This window comes from Aphis gossypii, chromosome 1 (assembly GCF_020184175.1).
Source record: "Aphis gossypii isolate Hap1 chromosome 1, ASM2018417v2, whole genome shotgun sequence".
Taxonomy (NCBI): domain Eukaryota; kingdom Metazoa; phylum Arthropoda; class Insecta; order Hemiptera; family Aphididae; genus Aphis; species Aphis gossypii.
Genome location: NC_065530.1, coordinates 65,098,152 through 65,121,116, shown reverse-complemented (window position 1 = coordinate 65,121,116; position 22,965 = coordinate 65,098,152). Strand labels below are relative to the sequence as shown.

The 22,965-nt window shown below is 27.6% G+C and overlaps 2 protein-coding genes across 5 annotated transcripts in view; both read right to left on the bottom strand.

Moving 5' to 3' along the window:
- The window catches only part of LOC114123063 (supervillin), a 21,384-nt gene extending 7,867 nt beyond the window's left edge, over positions 1 to 13,517 (bottom strand). Inside the window, exons 1-22 of one of the 2 annotated variants that reach the window (XM_027985920.2) lie at positions 13,454 to 13,517; positions 11,884 to 11,939; positions 8,909 to 9,793; positions 8,577 to 8,806; positions 7,844 to 7,990; positions 7,278 to 7,337; positions 6,760 to 7,144; positions 6,478 to 6,700; positions 6,165 to 6,423; positions 5,823 to 6,105; positions 5,604 to 5,755; positions 5,296 to 5,531; positions 4,882 to 5,095; positions 4,665 to 4,816; positions 4,405 to 4,576; positions 4,146 to 4,333; positions 3,959 to 4,084; positions 3,725 to 3,875; positions 2,861 to 3,109; positions 2,300 to 2,472; positions 1,215 to 1,341; positions 851 to 1,045 (exon numbers count right to left, since the gene is read on the bottom strand). In XM_027985920.2, the coding sequence (XP_027841721.2) occupies positions 851 to 1,045; positions 1,215 to 1,341; positions 2,300 to 2,472; positions 2,861 to 3,109; positions 3,725 to 3,875; positions 3,959 to 4,084; positions 4,146 to 4,333; positions 4,405 to 4,576; positions 4,665 to 4,816; positions 4,882 to 5,095; positions 5,296 to 5,531; positions 5,604 to 5,755; positions 5,823 to 6,105; positions 6,165 to 6,423; positions 6,478 to 6,700; positions 6,760 to 7,144; positions 7,278 to 7,337; positions 7,844 to 7,990; positions 8,577 to 8,806; positions 8,909 to 9,793; positions 11,884 to 11,888 (4,612 nt within the window). In that variant the 5' untranslated portion in view covers positions 11,889 to 11,939; positions 13,454 to 13,517. Of the gene's footprint in view, positions 1 to 850; positions 1,046 to 1,214; positions 1,342 to 2,299; positions 2,473 to 2,860; positions 3,110 to 3,724; positions 3,876 to 3,958; positions 4,085 to 4,145; positions 4,334 to 4,404; positions 4,577 to 4,664; positions 4,817 to 4,881; positions 5,096 to 5,295; positions 5,532 to 5,603; positions 5,756 to 5,822; positions 6,106 to 6,164; positions 6,424 to 6,477; positions 6,701 to 6,759; positions 7,145 to 7,277; positions 7,338 to 7,843; positions 7,991 to 8,053; positions 8,268 to 8,576; positions 8,807 to 8,908; positions 9,794 to 11,883; positions 11,940 to 13,453 lie in introns of those variants that run through there. The other variant, XM_050197990.1, reaches the window with a different exon arrangement.
- Positions 13,087 to 22,965, bottom strand: LOC114123065 (uncharacterized). Of its 3 annotated transcripts, XM_050197992.1 has the most exons (3): positions 22,608 to 22,965; positions 19,243 to 19,294; positions 13,087 to 15,851 (listed from the first exon to the last, which is right to left on the bottom strand). In XM_050197992.1, exon 3 carries the CDS (start codon positions 15,836 to 15,838, stop codon positions 13,340 to 13,342), a length of 2,499 nt encoding a protein of 832 aa, XP_050053949.1. In that variant the 5' UTR covers positions 15,839 to 15,851; positions 19,243 to 19,294; positions 22,608 to 22,965; the 3' UTR covers positions 13,087 to 13,339. The 3 variants fall into 3 exon arrangements, with proteins under 3 accessions (XP_050053949.1, XP_050053950.1, XP_027841728.2); XM_050197993.1 differs by lacking the exon at positions 19,243 to 19,294; XM_027985927.2 differs by lacking the exons at positions 19,243 to 19,294; positions 22,608 to 22,965 and adding an exon at positions 18,054 to 18,394.

Here is a 22,965-nt window from a genome sequence, read left to right as displayed (position 1 = left end):
TACATATACTCTGAACAAAAATTCAATAATGTTTAGTTTTTATTTATTAATAAACAGTTATTACGTTAAACTAATAATCATTTTTTAGTTTGAAAAATATATTGTTGAGTTAAGAAAGTTTATAGGTAAAAATTTAAAATTAATAACTCTTCCGGTAGAATTAATTATACATACAAAGATTAATTTCAGAAAGAAATACATTGAAACAGTTAATTAAATTTATAAAAGTACTTTTAAATCAACTGTGTTTTCGCTAATTTTATTTGTTTTTACGAAATTATTTTTTATAAAACTATCAAAATTCTAAGTTATTTTAACAAAATATTATAGTTGAACTAAACAAACAAATTATTAAATCAAATAATTTGTCAATTCTTATTTTAACAAATATCTAATCTTAGTACCTATTAATAATTATTTTGTTGACCGAATATTAACAATGGTATTGTTAACTTTATCTATATTTTTGTTAAAATTACTGGTATTTTTCGTTCAGTGGACTACGCGGACTAGAAATATGGATACCTTAGTCAGAATACATATTATACATAAATGATTACAAATTTTCGTTGCACTATTTTCAGGTTCTACCAGCTTGAAATCTTATGTCAAACTTTTTTATAAAATTTTTTGTTCCCAATGTGGAATTGGAACACACACTCGACTTTCCGTTTTGACATAGGTACCTTATAGGTATCTTAGAGCTGATAATTTTCCCTATGTTTCAAGAAGTTTACCAAACCTAATCTACGTATTTTATCGAATTAAGGCGGATATTGGTGTGCAAAAAGTGTTATAATTTATATTTGAAATGTTGAGGTCATAAAAGAGAAGACGACAAATCACCTACCTGGTTGGCTAACGTTGTATAGGTGATCTTGCAAGTACGGGTACGGCGACGGCACGTATGCACTAGCCACTAATGACGCTTTGAACTGCCCGAGAACTGACGAGAAGTAAAATAGTTTCATGTCACCTGTACCATGTCCGACTGGCCGAGACAGCTGCTGATTGCAGAGTCTACGAGAGTTCTTACAGCCCAGAGCTATATATATGAATACACAATCACAATAAAATACATTGTTATAATATAATATTATTAATATTATACACACACTAACACAGTTGTACGTCTTGGATAGTATTATAATTAAATTAAATTTTCAAGTCTTTTACGCTATTAAAGTAGGTATGTCATTTTTTATTTAACGTACCTCTAAAGAATTCTGATGACTCGTTCGTTTCGCTAATAGTCTTTGGTTCCTGTGGAACGACACCGTCAGCTAGACCTAATTCAATTCCGTCCAATTTCGACAGATTACTGGCCACTTTTAATGATAACTATAATATACATAATACATATACACACACATTGTAAGTTATGTAAAGTAGGTACAAAGTTTAATGGAATGCTTTTATGGCTTTCCATAAATGTAAATCCCAATTTTGTGAAGTTAAGTGGTAGTTAGTTTTAATATTAGAGTGAATTAAATTAACGTATTACTTAACATAAGGAACATAAACTATAATATAGGGTTTCCACAATATTTATGTTTTTAAGTGAGTTAGTGATTTTTTAAATTGTAATATTTTATACATATTTTATATAATCTGCCCTTATGTACCTTTTTATTTTGCTTTTGTTTTACTTGTATTTAGATGTTTACAATTATATAAGTTATATATAATATAACCTAATTTTATACTAAACGTTTAAGTTAGAATTTCTGTAATAATAATAATAATAATAATAAAGAATACTTGATTTGCTTCTTTAAAATGATATTTGTTCAACTCTAAATAAGTTTATAATAATATGTGTTAATTACACTATTTTATATTTATAAGATATTTATTTTTGATATTTAAATTAGAACCGGACAAGTATTCAATACACTTTATTTATAAATGTATTAGTTCATGATACATTTTGAAGCTTATATCTAACTAATATCGAACAACTTATTTGTACATACATACATATATATATATATATATAATGTATTGAAAAAAATCATTTTATATTTAACATAAGCCAGAACTCATTCATAATAGAATATTAAAAAATCGAAAAAAAATATAAGGTACTTGAGAGTCGAGATTTAGTTGGGACTATAAATCAATAAATACTTCTATATTTATAAAGGACGATAAAAATAAAAATTATATACAATAATTATAACTTGTCCGTTACTAATTAAAATCTAAATATTTTTCTAGTTAATAATAAATATGAGAAATTGATGGACCATCTATAATTATAAAATGTTGAATGTCACATTTTAAGAAGAAGTTTTACCTCTCTGATTGCATCTGAAGATCCGTTTCCGTGCCAAATGAAAACCATGCCGTTTTCAGAATTAAGAAGAATGAATGACGTTTGGCTACGTAATTGCGTTGTGGAACACACTACCTCGGTTAAATGGGCTTCGCTCTCATTTGCCCCATGGACCATGAATAGACGCCAAGTATCTGGAATTGATGTTTTTGATTACAATTGTCTCGTATAAATGTATAATATAATATATTATGATATTGTGATGTAGTATGCAGTCTATTAAAAGAAACTTGATGCATTTTAAATCAAGTTTTTTCTAACGTGTATTATGGTTAAAAATATTATACTTAAAATGGTACGATTTATTAATGTTACCCACGCATTACATCAATTTAAAAAACCCATACTAAAATTATGTATTTAACCATTTCTAAATAAAAAAGTAAGTATAGTATAGTTTTAAATAAAATTCGATTTTGCTTTCATTTCTAAGTGTTTGGTGTAACGACCAGAATCGTGATTATATAATAACATTGAATTGTTCCATTTAGTATAAAACAATAAAAATTAATTAATTATTACTTGGCGTCAAATTTCTCTTGCCACGGTAAACAATCGCAGTCCCTTTGAATAAATTCCAAAATGCCGGCGGCTCGTGACCTTGGTCAATTCTTAATTGCGGACCCTGTTCTGTATCCAACTGTACAGTTAACAGAGCGGCTGCACCTTGGTCATTTTGGGTAGCATCACGACCATGCCAATACCAGTATGCGCAGCGATTTCTGCCAGAAGTAACCATGCGACGGGATGGCAATCCACTGAGTTCTCTACCTGTACATAATTGAAGTTAAAACAGCTAAATATATTGATGTCTTACGCCTATGTATACTAAATATATAATCTTTAAGAACTCAACACTTAAATTAAAGCCATTCAAGTAGTGTTCAAGTCTCAAACATTAAGTGTGAGAAGGTGTAAATAATATTCTTTTCATAAATTAACATATTTCATTCATATTTCTAATTTCACAAGTAAAACGTAATAAAATAAAAAGTATTCATTAAAATACTGTATATTAAAATAAATACAATTAAAACGATTTTTTAAATATTAAATACATTTTTAGGTACCAAAAGATAATATACCTACTAGTTATAAACGTTATTTATAAATACAATACGTAATAATTTAAAACACATCACAACTGTGGAATGTCAAAACATATTAAAGAATAATATTCTATTCGAAATAATTGCAATTATTATTTTACTGTACAGTGGGAATCATTATACTATAATATATATTTTATCAGAAAATTATTAATAAAGAATTAAATGAATCTCAGTACAAAATTTACAAAATATTAGACGCCGGTATAAGGTATTTTAGGTGGGTTATAATATAATAATAAAAATATATAGTAGCAAACAAACTTTGAACGCGTACCTTGGATAGAAACGTTATATGTCCATCGGATAATGTATGAGTCTCCGCTGTGAAAATGACCAGCAGATTTTAATTCTAATTCGGTGCTGTCGAATTCTCGAACATGCCATACAGTCACTCCGATGGTGTTTATAACGAACTCGCGCAATGTCTTTAATGAGGAAACACAAAATTTATTGGGTTAACATTTTATTGAACACATGATATAATACATTATAAAGTTTACAAACTCACGTCTTTGTCGTAGTACGATGACCCACGACCGAGATGACTACCTTCCAAAACCAAATCGGGCTCAGGAACGGACATATTTAGCATCTCGTTTGCGTCAAAAGCGTTGATTTCGGTCGACCAATCGATCTACGGATAAAAGTTTTAATTTAATAATAAATTATAATATGGTATAAATGATTGGACTAACGCATGTGGTGTTATGTTCTCCTGTTTCTTTGTCATCACTTTTCTTTGACGACCTGATGACCCTGCTGTAATCCGGCCAATCTGCAAACTTCTCTCGGAACAATACCGTTTCCATATGTTGTGTGATCTTAGCGAATAGCGTCCATTCAGGCCTTTTTGCTCCCGATTTGACATACACGGTGTCTTTATCTACGCAAAGTAAACTCACGTGAAAACTTCAAACAAACGGATAATTAAAAAAATATTATCATGATACTCACTTCTGTCACCCAAACACGTAGCTACGTCGATTGGGCTGACATCAAATTGCGAATAATCGTAACCGTCGTTGTACAGCTGACGAGCCAGCTGGATAGCCGGCCTGCGTTTGGCGACATTTACGTTTTTGCCGTACCACACGTATATTTCACTACCAAAGTCAAAAACTAACGTCTAAAAATATAAAATAAATAAGAACGATTGTAGTTGGGATTGTACGGTAATAGGCTAATAATGATTATAATAATAAAAAACTATATACTTTTGAGGGATCTAGTATTTCTATTTTGGGTACGGTTTCTGATATTTCTGGTAAAATCACAAGCTCATCATTAGTAACTTCATACACCACGTTTGTAGAAACGATAGCCGCTTCGTACAATTCATCTTCGTCCGGGTGTCCTGCTCCTTGACCTGATCGCATAAGTAATTATGATTTATGTTAAAAACTTAAACGAATATAATTTTACGATTTTTACCTTTGATGGAAGACGTTTCACTGGATGTAACACCTAGAAGTGTCCAAAACTTTTTTTCGTGTTGACTGTTAGGCAACGAAGAATCACAATTGATGGTGTACAACTGGTTAGCAAATTTGCAACCCAGGTCTTTCTTGTCAAAAATGCTTTGTGCCACTTTAGCGGCATGTGATCGTTCAATAACGTTTGAATATTCCCCGATCCATACAAAAATCTAATTAAAATAAAATCGATATTAAGCTTAATATCTTTGATGGAACTACTTTAAAGATTATTTGACTATTCAAATATGACGTACAAAGGCACTTTTATAAACTCGATATGTAAAAATATGATCTCACAATCGTTTTAAGGCTTTTAATTTTTAATAAATATTTTAATTATTATAAAATATAAATAAGAAGTAAATCATACTTGTGAAGGTGTCACTAATACATAACAATCGCCTTGATTGACAGAATCGGCGGATGGAGATACAAGACGGGTTTGAACCCGCCGTCGACCTTTTATGTGTAACAACATCAAATCTTTGTACGGTGGCAATAGAGTAGGAGTTGAATCCCCAGATTTTCGAAGATTCACAGATGCAAAATCTTCTTTACTGGCCAATGCTGCAAGAGCTTCTCGAGCCAACGGAGTGTTGATAGTTGCTAAATATTAACCATAACAATGATGACTTACAAGAATGAATACATAATGCAATATAGGTTAAAGGTACTTACATGTTTCCAAACTACGTTGTAATAATAAATTAGATTTATTTTCTGTATATTTTTGCTGGGCTAAATCACGATTTGTTGCTAATGCTTTCAATGGGTTTTTTGATCCCTCATGTTTTCTTTGTTGAAATTTAACCGTTTTTCTCTGCACGAGTCTGAAATCAAAAAATACAATATTAAATAATATACAATTATTCATAACGAAAATGTCTTTACACTTACAAATCAGATCGTGTTGATTTTAAATGATCAAAATCTACATTATCTATTTGCCCGTCATTAGATGTCTGAATTGAACTACCAAAAAATTTATCGAAATCATCATCGATCATAATTGGCACGTTGACGATTTTTTCTTTTCCCATGCTATTTAATCCATTTTCTAAAGGTATTTTTTCTGATTTATTATTGAGGTAAGATTTTGTTTTACTGTCGGACATTGAAAGACTTCGACGGACGTTTGCTTGTTTGTTAGACTCATCACCTATTTTTTTTTTCATTACACCTACAAAATATAGACAATAATTTAAAGTTGAAAAATGTTTTAAATTTTACTTAAGTTACTTGAAGATGATTTTTCTAATGAGGAACGTTGAGTGACTGACAGAAGAACAGGCGTAAGAGGCGGTAAAGATTTGTTTTGCATTTTTCCAGCTACTGTAAAATTAGTGGTGTCCTTTTGTTCAATTCGTTTTTTCCAATCCTTGGAAGAAGTTTCAAGTCGATTAAGTCGATCAACTAGAATATTATCAACACATTCAACTGGCTCTTCAGTAGACTTAACTTTTCTAGTAAGTTGCTTACGAAGTAAATCTTGGGCTGCCTAAAATACTAAAATTAGTTTTTTTTCTAATAAAACTTAGTTAGTTTACCTTACATTTATTGAATTATTTGACACCTCGTGATCTTCTGGTTTTATTTTTAATATTCTTTTTTGCCAATCCATCTGACCACTCTTCTTCAAAGCTACTAACCTATCTTTTATAGATCCTCCATTAACAACTGAAGTGCCATCAGTGTTATCACTAGATGGTTCAATTAGTTTTTTAGGCTTAGATAACTCTTCATTTTCTTTAGTCATGGTTCCAAACTTTTCTTGTCTAAAATTTAAAAATGTATTTGAAAAGGTTACAGTTTTAATGATTTGTGTTTCTTTTACCTAAGCAATTCTAATTTTGAATTGCTGTTGAATGATCGATTTATAGCTACATTTCGAGATATACGATTTTTAGTACGCTCACTATCCCCGGACTCTTTTTCTATTTTTACGGGTTGAACTTTAATTTCTGGATTTTTTTTTGTTTTATCTTTAGATTGAATTTTACTTTCGGTGGATTTTTTCAGACTGTTTTTTGACGAGATTTTATTTTTTAGAACAGTTTTTGTATCGTCTTTCGGATGAACCATATCCGAGGTTTTGCCGTCTTTTTCGTCTTTTGATTCTTCTTTAAGACATTGAACATGATTTTTTGTTGATTCTGCCATTTTTCTCCTTAAATAAATTTTTTCCTCTACTTTGTCAACGTCAATAGTACAAGTGTTACCTGTATTTAATAATCATACGTACTACATGTATTATCATTTTAATCATTCAACGAAATATGTAAGTTTATGCATAGAAAATTAATAATAGACGAGGAAGTGTATTAAAAAAATAATAAAACAACTAAACGTTACCATTGAATATACGAAGCCGATCCATTATAAAGCTTCCTAATTTCCTTCTTGGCAATCTTCCTTTTACATTTTAAGCAGAATACAAAAACAATCACCAAAAACGCATGCAAAAGCAAAATAATTAATACTCGTTAAATTTGTTTTACTACAAATACAATTTTTTATTAATATACATAAATACAATAACTGTCAATTGCAATTAACACGTGATATAAAGAACAACAATTAGGCTTCAAATCTAAATTGTAATATATTATAATATAGGCATTAACTATCAAAGTGAAATTAGATATCGAAAAGAGAAATGATAAAGATTTTCAATAATCAAGCTAAATGTGAATAAATTAAAATCGAAAATAAAATACTACGTTATATAATAAAAAAACTAAATTAGTTTTAATACAGCGTGTTAATTTTAAATGTTAAAAGAAAAAGTAAATACAATAGTATATATTATTATATTTGTTTATTATTTTAGAAACAGTGCTAATAGTCTAGTATACTACTGAAGCTAATTGTAATCATTGTTATATTTACATAATACTTGTTACAAGTACGTGACATACCATTATCATCATCGTTTTTGCATTTAGCACTATTCAGATTTTTAGCTTCTTGTAATTCGTGGTTAGTCACTGGCTGCGTCGAGTAACGATTGGCAGCATTTAGCTTCTTTTCTTGGCACTGTTTATATTTCGATGATCTACATTTGGCTATTTATACATAATACATATTTTCAGTAAAACTATTAAATATAATATCAGCAATTAACGTACCCATGTATTATAATTTTTTGTAATGTGCTCAATTAAGTAGCCGAGTAACTGGCCGGAATGTATGTACGATATTAAATCGAGAGCAAATTGTCAATAGTGTTTTTTAATATTTTAATTAACTAGTGGCTAGTAGGTTATCTGATGATTGTTTGTTAAATATTTACAAATAAAACAGTTAGAAATAAAAACGATCTATAAAATATTTGTAGACAATAGCAATTTAGAATAAAAACTTCAAACGGCCATAAAAAAAAATCCGTTAATTTAATAAAATAAACGAAAGTATGTACCTATATTTATCATAAAATACATAAAAAAAAAATGATACGATAATTTTTCTCTAGTCAGATTATTATTTTTATCTAGAATGGTACACAGTTTATTATCGTTATCGTTACTACCTATTTTGTTATTTTAATTCACATATTTTTTTTATATAAAACTTTATAGTTACGTCGTATCATAAAAAAATTGTTTGAAAAGATAAGGCTACTAGACATGTACTTAATAATGATATAAATACCTGTGCAGATATTACTGTTGACATCCGATGATATGACACAGGTATCTGTAACGGTCTTATCGAAAATACTATGGAATTCGCGAGTTTTCGTCGAAACACTGTTTGCGCGCTTCAAGGTCACACCGACAACATTCTCGTTATCAACCCAACTACGACTGCTGTAGGCGGATGTCGAAACGTTTCTCATGATCTGAGTGTCGTTTTCCGAGTGCGTTGAAGCAGCAGTAGTTCTAAAACGATATAAATATGATAAAGTCGCACGACAACAACACACGCGTCATCACAATATTATCATATTATATACGCCGCGATTGTCACCTTGAAAAACGTACTTTTTAACTGCATTGATTTCGCTAGGAGTCACAGGCTGAGTACGAAACCTCGTACGATCCCGGGTGCCACGCGCGTGCTGCAGTCTACAGTCGTGGATGCTCCTGGGATCATCTCTGACGACCCCGGACTCTAGGTCGGATATCCTCTGGGCGACTGACGGTCTTTTGGACGACGAATCGCATTTGGTCAGGCCGTCAGTCTTTGGAGTAGACTTTAGGATCGGTCTTTTATCGTCCGCCGCCACCGTGGCAGACAAAATTTTCTTCAAAATTGGCTTGGGACAGTCTCTGTTTGGTTCATCCACCACCGCCGTCTGACGGCGATCCCGAAGCGGGCGGACGTCGCGTTCACCGCGTCTTTTTAGTATGCCATGTGACGGCGGTTCTGGAGATGGTTCACTCGTTTTCCGTTTTAAAATCGAATGGAGCTCGCTAAAGTTATTACCAAGCAATGTCTCATCGTCGCAAGATTGACAGCGATTTTTCAAAATAGGTTTCTGCGTCGACTCGTCGTCAAAACTAGCCGACTGTTTTTTTAATATACCCTGCCTACAGAACGATGACTTGAAGTTGAACGTTTTCAACGAACATTGTTGTACCCGAGGGTCAGCGTCGACGTCCGCCTTTATCCCGGGCGTCTGACCGTCTTCGTCAGCAGGCATTATTTCAAGAGATTTCCGTTTCAAAATAGATTTGGAACTATTAGGCTGATGGCGAATATAGTGGGGTTGGTGGTTGTGGTCCATACTGCTACAGTGACGATTATTAAAATTATTGGCATATGAAATTCGATTAGGTAAGCTCAATCGAATAATATTGTGTTCGAACAAATAAAAATTATTATTACTTACATACGAATCTGATAAATAATTAGGGCATTTTGAGCTGAAAAAAAAAATAGTAACAATATAGTATGAATTCGCTATGTATATGTTATAAATTTATAACGTTTGTTAGATCGCGTAATAACAACTAGTCGAGCTGGACCGAAGTGCGTGAATTAATGAATAACATCTTTCCTAACAGTCATAATGCAACCTTACATGGTTTGAGAGTAACAGATCCCCTCCAGTATTTAATAGACCTTCACAATCGAATGATTTACCGTCATTTTAGCATTAATGAAAGGTACCTATAGCGTTTTCCAGCTTTGGTCTATTACACGCTCAATGATTTTAGTGAAATTTGACGATATAGACTAGCTTCGTGGAAAACAAAGAAAATATCGAAAACACTAGCACGGTTCCACAGTATTTCGTCACAACAATTGGTTGATTAAAACATTTTTATAACTATTACTATTATTCCTTGTTATGGTAAAAGAATTCTAAAATACACTGTTTTGTTAAATTTTATGACATCATCAGCATATATATAGTATATATTATACACATGGTTAATCAAATAATTTGTGTAAGTATTATAATATACTGTAATTTAAAAAAACATATTATTTTAATCTCCTTACTGAAGTTGTAGTTTGAAAATATTTTATTAATATAATCTTTTAAATATTGTTCGAAACATCAACTTAAATGTTATATTTGTTATTCTATACATTCAAAAATATAGCTACAGATTATATAGGTTTAAAAAATGATGACATAATTTTTTACCGTTTTTTTACAAAACCATAGACAGTGTAGTTATTAAAATAACTTAAAAAACAATTTTTTGTCATAGATAATAGTTTTACAGTTCAATATTTAATGATTAAACCATAATTAAATATAATATGTGTAAGAAAATCATGTACATTATATTTTTCAGAATTAACGACTCACTGATGGATGTCAATATAGTTAGTATTTATTTAAATTTAAAATAAAAAACAATATCTCACAATCATTGTTTGTAACTGATAGTCCAACACATAATATATGTTGTATAATATACTATTAAGTACCTAATTATAATATAATATGTATATTGTATATGTATTTTGTTGTGTAATCAACAAACATAACTACATAAAACAAACAAAATAACATAAACAAATATTTTTTAAATGAAAAAATTTAAAGATTTAATTTTAATTTTTAATGGTTATTTTTTTCTTTTAAGGGACTAGTTTGAGTTCCGAGTGAAAATTGTTAGGGATTTACGGAGTAAAATAAAATAAAAGGAATGCTAATATTTATGTTGGTGTTGCTGTTACCATGATTAGTACCTAGTAAAATACAGCATATAATTTAAAAAAAATGGTAGTGTAATTAATACTGATAGTAGTGATACTGAACGATATATATATACATAATACATATATACATGAACGATAAATTTAATGATTTCAGTACATAAAAATGATAAACTTAATGATTTTAGTATTCCCGTGTGATGTTCTCATTATAAAGTACCTATTTAACACCTATCGAGTAAATCTTTACTTTAAAAAAAATAGATATATATTTTATAGGCCAAGTTATTAGATATAATACCTGCTTAAAATTTTATAACCTTATAATACTACGTCACAGGTTTTCAATCTTTCATCTGAACTGACAATATTTCAACTGAAAATAATTGTATCCGTTCATCTCAAACCATATACATTATATAATATCTCATTAATATATTTATTAAATTTATTTAAATTCAAATCAATGTTTAATTTAATTTAACTAATTAATTATAATTTATTAAATCGTAAAATTAAATTTAAAATCTTTACACAGTATTTATTCAAATTTTATTAACAAATTACTTACGTGTTACGATCATTTTAGAACAATTTATTATTATACTATAAATATGGATATACCTACCAAGCTATTACTGTAAGTTCTATTAAGCAAATTAAATATTAAAAAGTAGGTAGGTACTAATAAGTATAGTATTATTACATTGAAAAAAAAGGTAATAGTAATGTAGAATAGGTGGTATAAATAAAATAAATAAGATATAATACAATAAGTCTACATAACTGTAAAAATGAATTTAAACCTATTTGTGTGTAATGAATTTAAATTACTTACATCATAATACGTTGGAGTTTTTCTGATTTTAAATGTTAAGTTACATTCCAGTCGTCCTGAAAAACAGTCATGTACTCATTTAAAATTAATAATATAATATATTGGTACATATAAGTAGGTTAAATTCTCATAAATATTAGTAACAAAATACAAGTAGTCATTTTATAATTTAGGAAAAGTTTTTTTTTAATATATAGGCAGTGCTCGACAATACATAAAATGTGTGATTAGTATTCAGACTAATATAAACTAGGTAGGTTGGTATATTTATAATAATGATACGAGTATGTGCGCGCGTTGTTAAACACAATATTTAGGCTTTTCACTACATATTTTTATACCTTAAGGCCCGAGGGGAAACAAATCTTGAAAATTAGTTTATGCATATCTACTATACACTTTTAGATGGTGTATATAAGCAGGTATAGGTATTACAGAGAGAAAAAGCAAGTTGCATATATCTTCAGGGCGAAAATGTATGTACATATATACATAGTGAAGCATTCGAGAACTCAATTTAGAGAAAGTTGTCACTAATCAATTGTCAAAGTGAACAAAATAAGAAAGTTAACCACCTCGTTCGACAATTTAATGTCTTATGTATTCGACTTGCAAAAAAACACGAGATTAATGACTTAATTTTTAAAACTTGACTGTTATCAATGTTAAAATTTAACTAAGTGAAATAAGAAATAACTGTGATAATAATATGTCCGATATCGTAGAAATTTATTTGATTCGATATAAAAATAAATATAGTATACGAAAAAAAAATCGGTTTAAACAATTGCTATAAATTATAAGTGTTATATAATAACGTTTTAAACAAAATTATTATTATTTTGACAAAATGACACACCTTTGTAGTTTGTTTTCATTGTGAACTGTTCGTGTTACTTTATTTGGTAGGTCAAGATTAAATTTAATTATCATATACCTTATAGAATACATCTATACATAAACCGTACCTGTGCGTGTGTTAATTCTCAGTCATTATATTTTTGAAATTCAATATGTTTTTTTTTTTTTTATTTATTATTATTATTCGACTGAATACATATATTATTATTACAATACAGGTAGTATTATAGATATAATATTTTACGACAACAGTCTACACAGACTAAATTGTACAGGCGGGGAGTGAGCGAGATAAAAATATCGTGAGAAGGAGAGGGATAAGGAAAATAATCAACTGTGTAATAATAATAATATTTAATATGCGTTGTGCAGTTTTTATTTTCTCTGAGCGTGTACATTGCGTTATTATATTATGAAACTGACTAAACGTACCGTACACAAAAATATTTGGTTTACTTCTAAACACCTATATATAGGTATAATAAATAATAATAATAATAATAATGGTAGTAAATAAATAAATAATAAAAAAAAAGCGACAAAAAGCTTAAATATTAATTCAACAACAATTTAGGTACAAGAGCGTATTATAACTTCATGAAAGGCGTCTACACAGATGTAAAGCTATGAGAAAGATCAACGCTATAAAAGTGCTATACGCGTTTACACTAAATAATTGATAAATATATACTGTGATGTATAAGCACACCTCCAGATAACCGGGCATACAGTTAGGATACTCCGTCGACGGCACATTAGAGGTTGATAGGGACGATGACGATGATGATAAATCATTATTAAAAGCCTCGGTTTGGTTTTTTGATGTACTTGCAGAAGAAGTAACAGCTGACACTGGTGCAGGTCTGTCACTGCGGATGTATGTGTATTCGGTATTCGGCTCGGCATCTACAATGGAGAATACATTGGCTGGTTCTTCAACTGTGGCACAGGAACTGGTATTTTCATCTTCGTTATATTTTAGAAAATGGTGTTTAATATTCTCGTTTTGAGCACGTTTATTGCCTACCACCACAAAATCATCGTTTGATCGCAGATACCTATGGGCGTATTCTCGTTTGATGAGCTCTCTGAAATTCGGTTGATTTTTGTTGTCAACACTTTTGGTCGTCAAATCTAAATTCGTGAATTGCGCGGACGCGCTAGGTGTTTTTTTAGCCGCATATTTTCGATGATCAGAAGCATAAGTTGCAGTGTGATAATTTTTAGAGCACGTTTGAGCAACGGGCAATGCTCCGTTTACATTCCGTTTGTTCAAAGCGTTCGGAAATGGACAAATCAATTTTAAATTTAGCAGCGGTGCATCGTTTGTAATACAAGTGTCATTCGTTAAACATAATTTATGAGGTTCATGCTGTAATAAGTTCGTGCAAAAAAGAGACTTACTTAATTGATTGGCTTCGCTAAAAGTAAATCCTGTCAGCATAATTGGTTTATGATGATTTATTTTGACTACCATCAAGTTTTGTTGGTTATCAGCTGTGATAGAATTGACCAAATCGTCGTATAAAAGTTTTACTTGGTTTTTTTCATTACATTTGTAATCAGATGGTCTCTTTTTTATAATCCAATGTGTATCGTTTTTTATTCTATTATTATCCAGTTTTGGAATTAGGTCATCAATTCTAAATCTATTTCTATGAATGAACGAAAAATCAATACAAGTTTTAAACTTATGGTCTTTTCTAAGAGACCGAAATGCCAAATCGTCTTCGACAGTGTCCGGTATTTTTCTAGGGTGAAACGAAGGTTTATATCGGCCTTCAGGTACTGCATGCAAATAATCAGTGGGAGCGGCACCCACGATAGGTCCCAGAGGTATTCCAAACGGCGGTTGCGGATCAGAAATCTTTAGGAAGTTGAGATGTTGTCGTTGGTTCCTGAAAACAACGTCATCGAGTGTTATATCAGGTTCACCGGACGATGGTTTAGGTATTTTATCGAGATTATAAACTGTCGGTAGAACTAAGAGAAAACTTCCTGGAACAAAACTTTGCCGTTTTGATTCTTTTTTATTCAGCCTTCTGTAAGCCATATCATCGGATATAATATCTGGTACGCCTGACCGTCGGACTTTGGGCAAAACTCTTTTAACAGTTAAACAGTCTAATTCGTCAAAACTCTGGTATCGCATATTTTGATGTACTGTAGGAAGGTCGCGCCGTTCCGCTCTGTCAAGTAGATCTTCGTCACTTAATCCTAAACTGTTATACATGTCTTCCAGTTCTTGAAGAGATTCTTCAACGGTTTGCATTTTTGGTAATGAATTTTTTGATTCTGTCGACAAGGTCTCAACATCACAGATTTGAATAGGTCGTCTACTTCTCGGTGGTTCTTTAGTACAATATTCATTTCGATATTCCGTCTCATTGACGCGAGTCTTGCCTTTATCCGGAATATTATCATAAGAACCCTGTGAAAAGTACGACGAATCTGGTTCTCGTGACATGAGCCTATTATCTCTAAAATAATAAACCGTTGTAATATTTGGATCTCTGGGAGGTGGAGGAGGTGGAATTTTCTTTCCAATTAATTTGTTTGAGTTTACAGAAAATGTAGGATGTTTTTTACTATAATTAGTTTTATAATGATAGTATCCGATTTCAGATGAACACCGTAACGGTGCATTATTTAAAACTGAAGATGTCTGCTCGTTTTTTTCTTTAATATAATGTGATGATTGGTTACTATTTCCGCAACTTCTATACACACCGATATCACTATAACAAGCACTTGAACTAGAACTATACACGGATTGTTGTGATGTTTTCCATTCGTTTCTAGTAGATTGGTTGTTAATATCTTCATACGTGGACATATGATTTGTGTACTGTAATGAATTACATCTTCTTATTAGTCTGGGACTACAAGTGTATTGCTCGATAATACAGTCAGTAGAACGTTCTAAGTGGTCGTTGCGTGCTACTTTTTGATTTATTTTCCCATCATACGGGCAAAAGTCCACACTCTCTTGACTTTTTTTCAATTTCTTTTTTTTTGATAAAATTCCAATTAGTGACCATCGTCTTTGTTTTTTATGACGATTTGTCTCTATTTTTTCATTTGGCACCGGCATAATTTAAAATGGTCTGAAAAATACAATATATTATGTTATTTCATTAAATTTAATATAGATAGGTTAGATTTAAATATAGTTGGTGAGAATTAAAGTAGCTTAAATTATGAAAGTGACGTAATTTACACACAATACGAATACATAATACAAAGACCTATGTTATTATCTCTCCCTTGTTTTTAATTTACACATACGGCCAAACGTAACTAGTTAATGTAACTTCACAATTCCTATTAAACGATGAAGTTAAACTAGTTTAACCTTGAAAATCAAAACTAGCCGGAAATTCAAGGAAAAATAAAATGTCTAAAAAGGTAATTGAAGAAGAAAAATATAGGTCGAACAACTATAAAAGAATAATAATTTATTTTTTAAGATTAAACTATACTTTATTTTACATATTTTTTTGGAAATTAATTGAAAATATTTTTATTTAAATTTTGCATTACCTATAATATGACTATTTAATTCAATATTATTTTTATTTTTATTATTATATAATACGACTATATAAAAAAATGGTTGACATAATATTTGCTTTAACTTTTCTTTTTTTTTACCGTGTTTTTTAATCCTTATTTTAACTGACGAAAAACAGGTATTTTTAATATTTATATAAAAATTAAGTAAAATACAGTATTGATGAAAAATAAAACTAAAATTTTAATTATAAGCAATACAAATAAGTATTGCGTAATATAATAATTTAAATAATTTATATGCAAACTATTTTTACTATTAATAATGAACAATGAATTATAAGTTATTAATTATTATTTAATATGAAGCAAATATGATAATTAATCTATACTAAACCGTTTACTTTATCTAAACCGCATTTTCTTAATTACAACATATATTTTATCTATGTAATTTACTTATAATTAATATTGTAGCAAATATAAAAATAAAAATAATTTTCGATACGGCTTGATTATTGGCAAATGCAAAATATAAATAGTTTAAGCTTCGTAAATATGAAAAATCAATTATATTTATATTAATATTAAAAATAATACTGAATACAATTTTTGCATTTCAATAATTTATAATAAGATTGTCTATTATGCTTTAAATCTATAAAAACTAACTTTTAACCTAACATAGTGTAAAATAACTATAAATTCTCAAATTACATACATAGGTACCTATTACCTACACAAACCGTATAATAATTTCAAAATACTGTAACTCTATACAAATTGTACAGTCATATTAAAGTAAAAATTTATTAATTCGTCTGTAATTTGAAACGAACGAAAACACAATAAATTCAGTTATATTATGTTCATATGATGATAATTAAATATAATTTAAATTCAGCTATAAACTTTCGTTAATTTGGCAATGGTGAAATGTGTTTAATGAAAATAAAATTTTAACCCGTTTAAGTGCCCCTAATCAACGTTCTTGCAATAATTTTTCATTAAGGTCATTTACGGTGTAAATTAAAACCTAGTATGAGAATTTACTTAATAGAATTAGAATTACAGTTTTATATAAAATTATTAAAATACTATTCATGAATTCGTTATAAAAAATAATCAATAGTAATCATTACAATTACTTTAAAAAGCATTACACATAAAAATAATATATTGAGATTATAAGAACTAATAAATAATAAAAATAAAAATAAATTTTCATTTTTTACCCGTATTGTTTTATCTACTTTAAAAATTATTTTGATTTTACATTCAAAACTCATCAATAATCTTTATTTTTACTTATATAACTTAAAAATGAATTAGTGAAAATAGTAAAATACTAATTAAGTTTACATGAATAATATTAAACTTTACGACATAAAAACCAAATTTAATAAAATGTACACACTTTAAGCTCCACTCATATTCGAATGGTAGAAAAACAATTATATTTCAAATCGTATTTTTTCAGGATAGTTATATAACCAGCTGAGTAAACTATTCGCGTATGCTACTATACCTTTACGGCTCCACTACTATGGTAAAATTATTGACCTATTAGATTTACAACATACAAAAGACTAATGTTGCATTACAAATTGATAATATCTCACAAATAACAAAACAAATTATGATTTTATGACCTCAATTATTAAATCCTAAAGGCCGCTATATAATAATAAATATTATATATCTGTCGGCTATCGTATGAATGACATTATTTTTTGGCTACTTTATCAAAATACATACTAATAGTAAAACGAGTCAATAAATATATTAAATCTTACCAAAACTCTTGTAATTGACTAGAAGAACACTCTCACCAATATGTATATTAATTTAACTTTCTCTAGGGAAACAAATTTTAATAGGCTTTACTACACACGTAAAATATAGGTAGTAAAATACCGCCAATGAGGTCGACCGCTAAAACAACACTGCGGCATTCATGGTTCTGTCTTGTCCATACCAATATCGTTACAAACCCCTTCTACTATCACATCACCTATATGGCAGTAATATTTGACATTGAGCTCATATGCACACGTATTAGGATAGAAACAAATACACGACTGAGAATGACAGAAATTATGTACCTACTACGGTTATGACGTTAACATTATATTTATACAAGAATACGAGGTACCTACATAGTATTGTGTATATTTTATCAAGCCTATTCAAAGAGAAAATAATTCATTATTTTTAAAATAAAATTGAAATAAATAAGTTTGGAAATTCGACAATACCAATAACATAATTTTGAAAACCAAATTAATATTTTTAATAATTAAACAATAGGAAAATATATTATTAGTTCTCAGCAGACACCAGTCGTAATATTTGAAGACAACAACAATTATGAAGAGTTTCAAACAAATTAGTTTTGGAAGTTCACAAATATCAATAAGATATAATTAACAATTTTAGTCATAAGATTAAATTTTAACAATTAGATGATTTATGAAATCATAAATAAATGAATTAAAAAAACTACTCTGTCGAAACGTCTGATTTTTAATTGTTTATATCTTAGACAACTTTTGAACTCATACACTTTGCAAAAGAATTTAAAATTTATTTAAAAGAGTTTTATACAAAATAACTTGCTTAAAAAAAAAAAATATGAAAAAAAATTAAAATCTATATATTACCTATGTAACTATATTTCAATACATGTAATAATATCACATATAGTATTTATACACTCATTTGAAAATTATATTTTAAAACAAAAACAAAATCCAATTAGAATAAAAAGAAATTTAGAAATAGATACTTTTAAATTATATTATATTAACCTGAATTAATTAATAATATTAGGTTTAAAATATTCAATTTTAGTATTTATTTATTGAAAACGATTTCTCAACTCATAATTCATAACTATATTTAAAATATTAATTAAATAAAGTATATACATCTATAAGATACATTGAAAAATAAACTAATTAGTACTATAATTAAATTACTTACCTTATACATTTGTACATACAGTGTAGTTGTTAATCTTCGACTCCAAATTAAACTGTTATTAGTTTTAAAATAAAACACCATTATTTAACTAAAAAACAGTATTAATTACGAAAAATTGACTTGCATAATAGTCATATTGTATTAAATATTATAATATAAACATGATAATATTTCTTATACACAAATAGGAAACATCAAAACAAATCACAGTTTATTTCTTATATTAAACTATATAACATTATATTATGCTTATAATTTATAATACATATAAATAATTTAAGAAAAAGGGAAATTGGTTGTTAGGGTTTTTGAAAATATGTAAAAATAAAATTATGATAAAAAGTATAACTATATCTAAACAAATTTATTTGTTATGAAATTGACCGAATCTTATAATACATAGTATCGTCAGAAGCAGACTTAATTTTATCAAAAACTTACATCTATCCATGTGTATAATAATCAAAAAAACTTAGGTATTATCTTATTTTTTATTTAGTGCAATTTGTTTTAAGTTAATTTTTAAATATTTAATTCATGTCCATAACATTGTTTTATATTTGAATAATTTAATAAGCAATATTTTTATCAAACTAATAGTATATACTTTTATCTATAACTTTAGTTAACATTTTGTAAGTTACTATACATTACTCCATTCATGATTAGAATTAATCATTAATTAGAAGCAACTCAGGTGGCATACTTCTACACATGGGCCTGAAATTGTTCTGTGTTAATTATTGATGGTTATTAAGTAGGGGAAACAGTTATATGTGGAACCTGTGCACCACCAGCAAAAACTACTTAATATAATTTTCCACTAAATTATTTACAACTGGTTCATTGAGTTTGTCTTAAATAAGTTTAAATTTGATTTGTTGAAAAAAAAGTAGTAATGTTTATAAAATATGTAACTTTATTAATAATAATACCATTAATTTACTTTGTGATTTACTAAATTTAAAATAATAATTTAAGAAATTTTTTATATAAACTGTTAAACATTTTCATATTTTAATATAAGTTTTGTCAGAAAACTAAGACTAAAAATCATAGTAACTAAATAAAAGTTATAAAGAAATTAGCGAAGAAATAAGTGAAATATAGATATTATTATTTTTTTTTTGAAATCTCAAAAAAATATTAAGTGCATATTTATTCTAAACTTTTTAAAAATCAAAAAATTAGGTATACACATTACCTACATGCTGAATTAAAAAATAAACAACACACATAAATTAACACATACATTATTAAATAATTAAGATTTCACAATGGATTTTTTTTGGATACAAGTATAATATGTGTAAATATATGTATGTATATATATATTGATAGCCGATAGGTTGTATTTAGTGTCAGTGACTAATTGAACAGTGTATAGTGTGATGTATACATAGCTAATAATGATGTTTATTATATAACTAACGATGCTTAATATTCTTATTGATTATCTAATGTATATTTCTTAATTTAGCTATGTCTCTAATTAATTTTGTTTAAAAATCAAATACATTTTTTCATTAAATAATAATATTAAATAGTAAGTTAAGTTTTACTTAAAATATTATTATGAATTCAAAAGTAGGTATATGAGCTACAAAAAAGTGTAATAGGTTAAAATGTCATAAATATCATATTTAGGCTCTTGCTTGATTAAAATATGTTATAACATATGGTAAAATTATCATATTATTCTAAAAAGACCTATGTTAATTGCTACAAGTTGTAGTAGCTACAAATTTCAATAGGTACATACTATTTTTATTATAATTGTTTATATTTGAACAAAAATGAACCAGTTTTTAGAATAGTAACTTAAAATGTTATTAAAATTAATATTAATGTAAATAAAATTAAAGTTAAGAAAAAGTATATGGTTTATTCAATTTTTATTATTAAATTATTAAATAATAAAATAAAGTAGTTATGATTTAATTGCATTTAAAATATATTTGTTAATTGTTATTATAAGATGAAGCGAAATGTCTGGACCCCTGGACCCCCCAGTTACAGCCTTGATGACAATAACTAGTTATTAGTGACTAATGTTATTACTGATAATACAATATATTATATATTGTTTACAAGTAATAGATAAATTTGTATCATTTCAAAATAATTTGTTTACAAATTAAGTATTAAATGGTAGCTTAAATAAATAAATAAAATTTTTGATTTGAGTTGAGATAATAAATATTCATGTGTTGGAAATCTCAATATTTATTCACTCGCATGTATAAAAATTTTCAAGTCAAGATATTTTGAATTATATAGTGTTTATGAGTTATCTACTAAAAAAAAAAAAAAAAATAGATGAGTTTTCTTAATTATACCTAATATTTATATTAGTAAATTTTATATTTTTTTTGAAATTCTATTCAATTAAATTTCTATAATTTGAATATTAATTATGATTAAAAAAATTATGATTTTTGTAATCATTTATTGAAAAATAAATTTATTTATTTGTTATATTGATTGATAATTAAATTTCTATTTTTTTGGCAGTCGTGGTTTGAAGGGGAAACGTCTGAAGAATTTTTGATGAGGAAAAAGGTAAAAAGGTAAATTCACTTAAATCTATTTTCATATATAATACTATAATAGTGTATGCATACAATTTTTTGAAATATCAGCGTTGCCAATCAACAAAATTGTTAATCCTTCGATAAATCAGTTTTAATTTGAACACTAATATTTTAAATTAAAATATGAAAAAATAAATAGGTATTTATAGAAAATATGTAAAAATAATTTATAGTAAACTAATAACTTTGATAATACAAATTATAAATATTTTATGATTTTTATTAAATTATTTTATTTTATCACATTTATAAAGTGTTATAACAATATTATTGATTGAAACAAATTTAGCCCTACTAGTTATACTAACTGCACCTATTTCCTGTCGCCAACTAGGTGTACCGTGTACATTAATATTATGGGCTTATAAATTAAGCTATTGAATAGTTAAATGACCAATTTAGTGTTTACACAATTGTTTAGGATTTGTATTACTCATTGCATATTGCGAAAACATTTATTTTAATTTAAATAGTATTAAAATTTTAGGTATAATAAAAATTTTGGTACAATTAAGTAGTTATATTATTTGTAATCTAAAAAGGAATTAAAAATCAAAATTAATCTTTGATTAGAATTGAATAATACTTTTTTACCCAGTTTAATGTTTAAATATCAAAAGGAATAAACACCTACCTATTATTATAACTGCTCTAAGATTATTGAGAAAAAATGTTTAAAAATGTTTTACTTTATTTATAATTTGTTAAAAATAAAATTATGTATTTATTTTAATTATTGGTAATAAAATATGATCATCATAATTTTCTTACTTTGACATGCAGATCAGATAGGTATTGCATTGAACCGTTACATAATGGTATTTAACAAATTTCCATAATTATTGATATGTCAGCATTACATGAACAAATTAATCCATGAAAATAATAATAAAAATAAACAATACAATTACTAAAAAAAATGTACAGACACAGATAATTTTCAAAAATTAAGATTATACTTTTATAAAAAAAACAAGAAAGAAGATTCGTAAAAAAATTAAACTAAAACCCAGTAAAACATCTAAATCTAAAACTACATAATAGGTCTACGACCTTTAATCTGTGTATATACTGACTATACTGTGATAAAAATAATAAAATATTAAAAAAAAAAACAATAATATTGTTT

Coding starts and splice junctions, on each gene's coding strand:
- LOC114123065 (XM_050197992.1), bottom strand. CDS start 15,838: ATGCCGGTGCCAAATGAAAAAATAGAGACAAATCGTCATAAAAAACAA.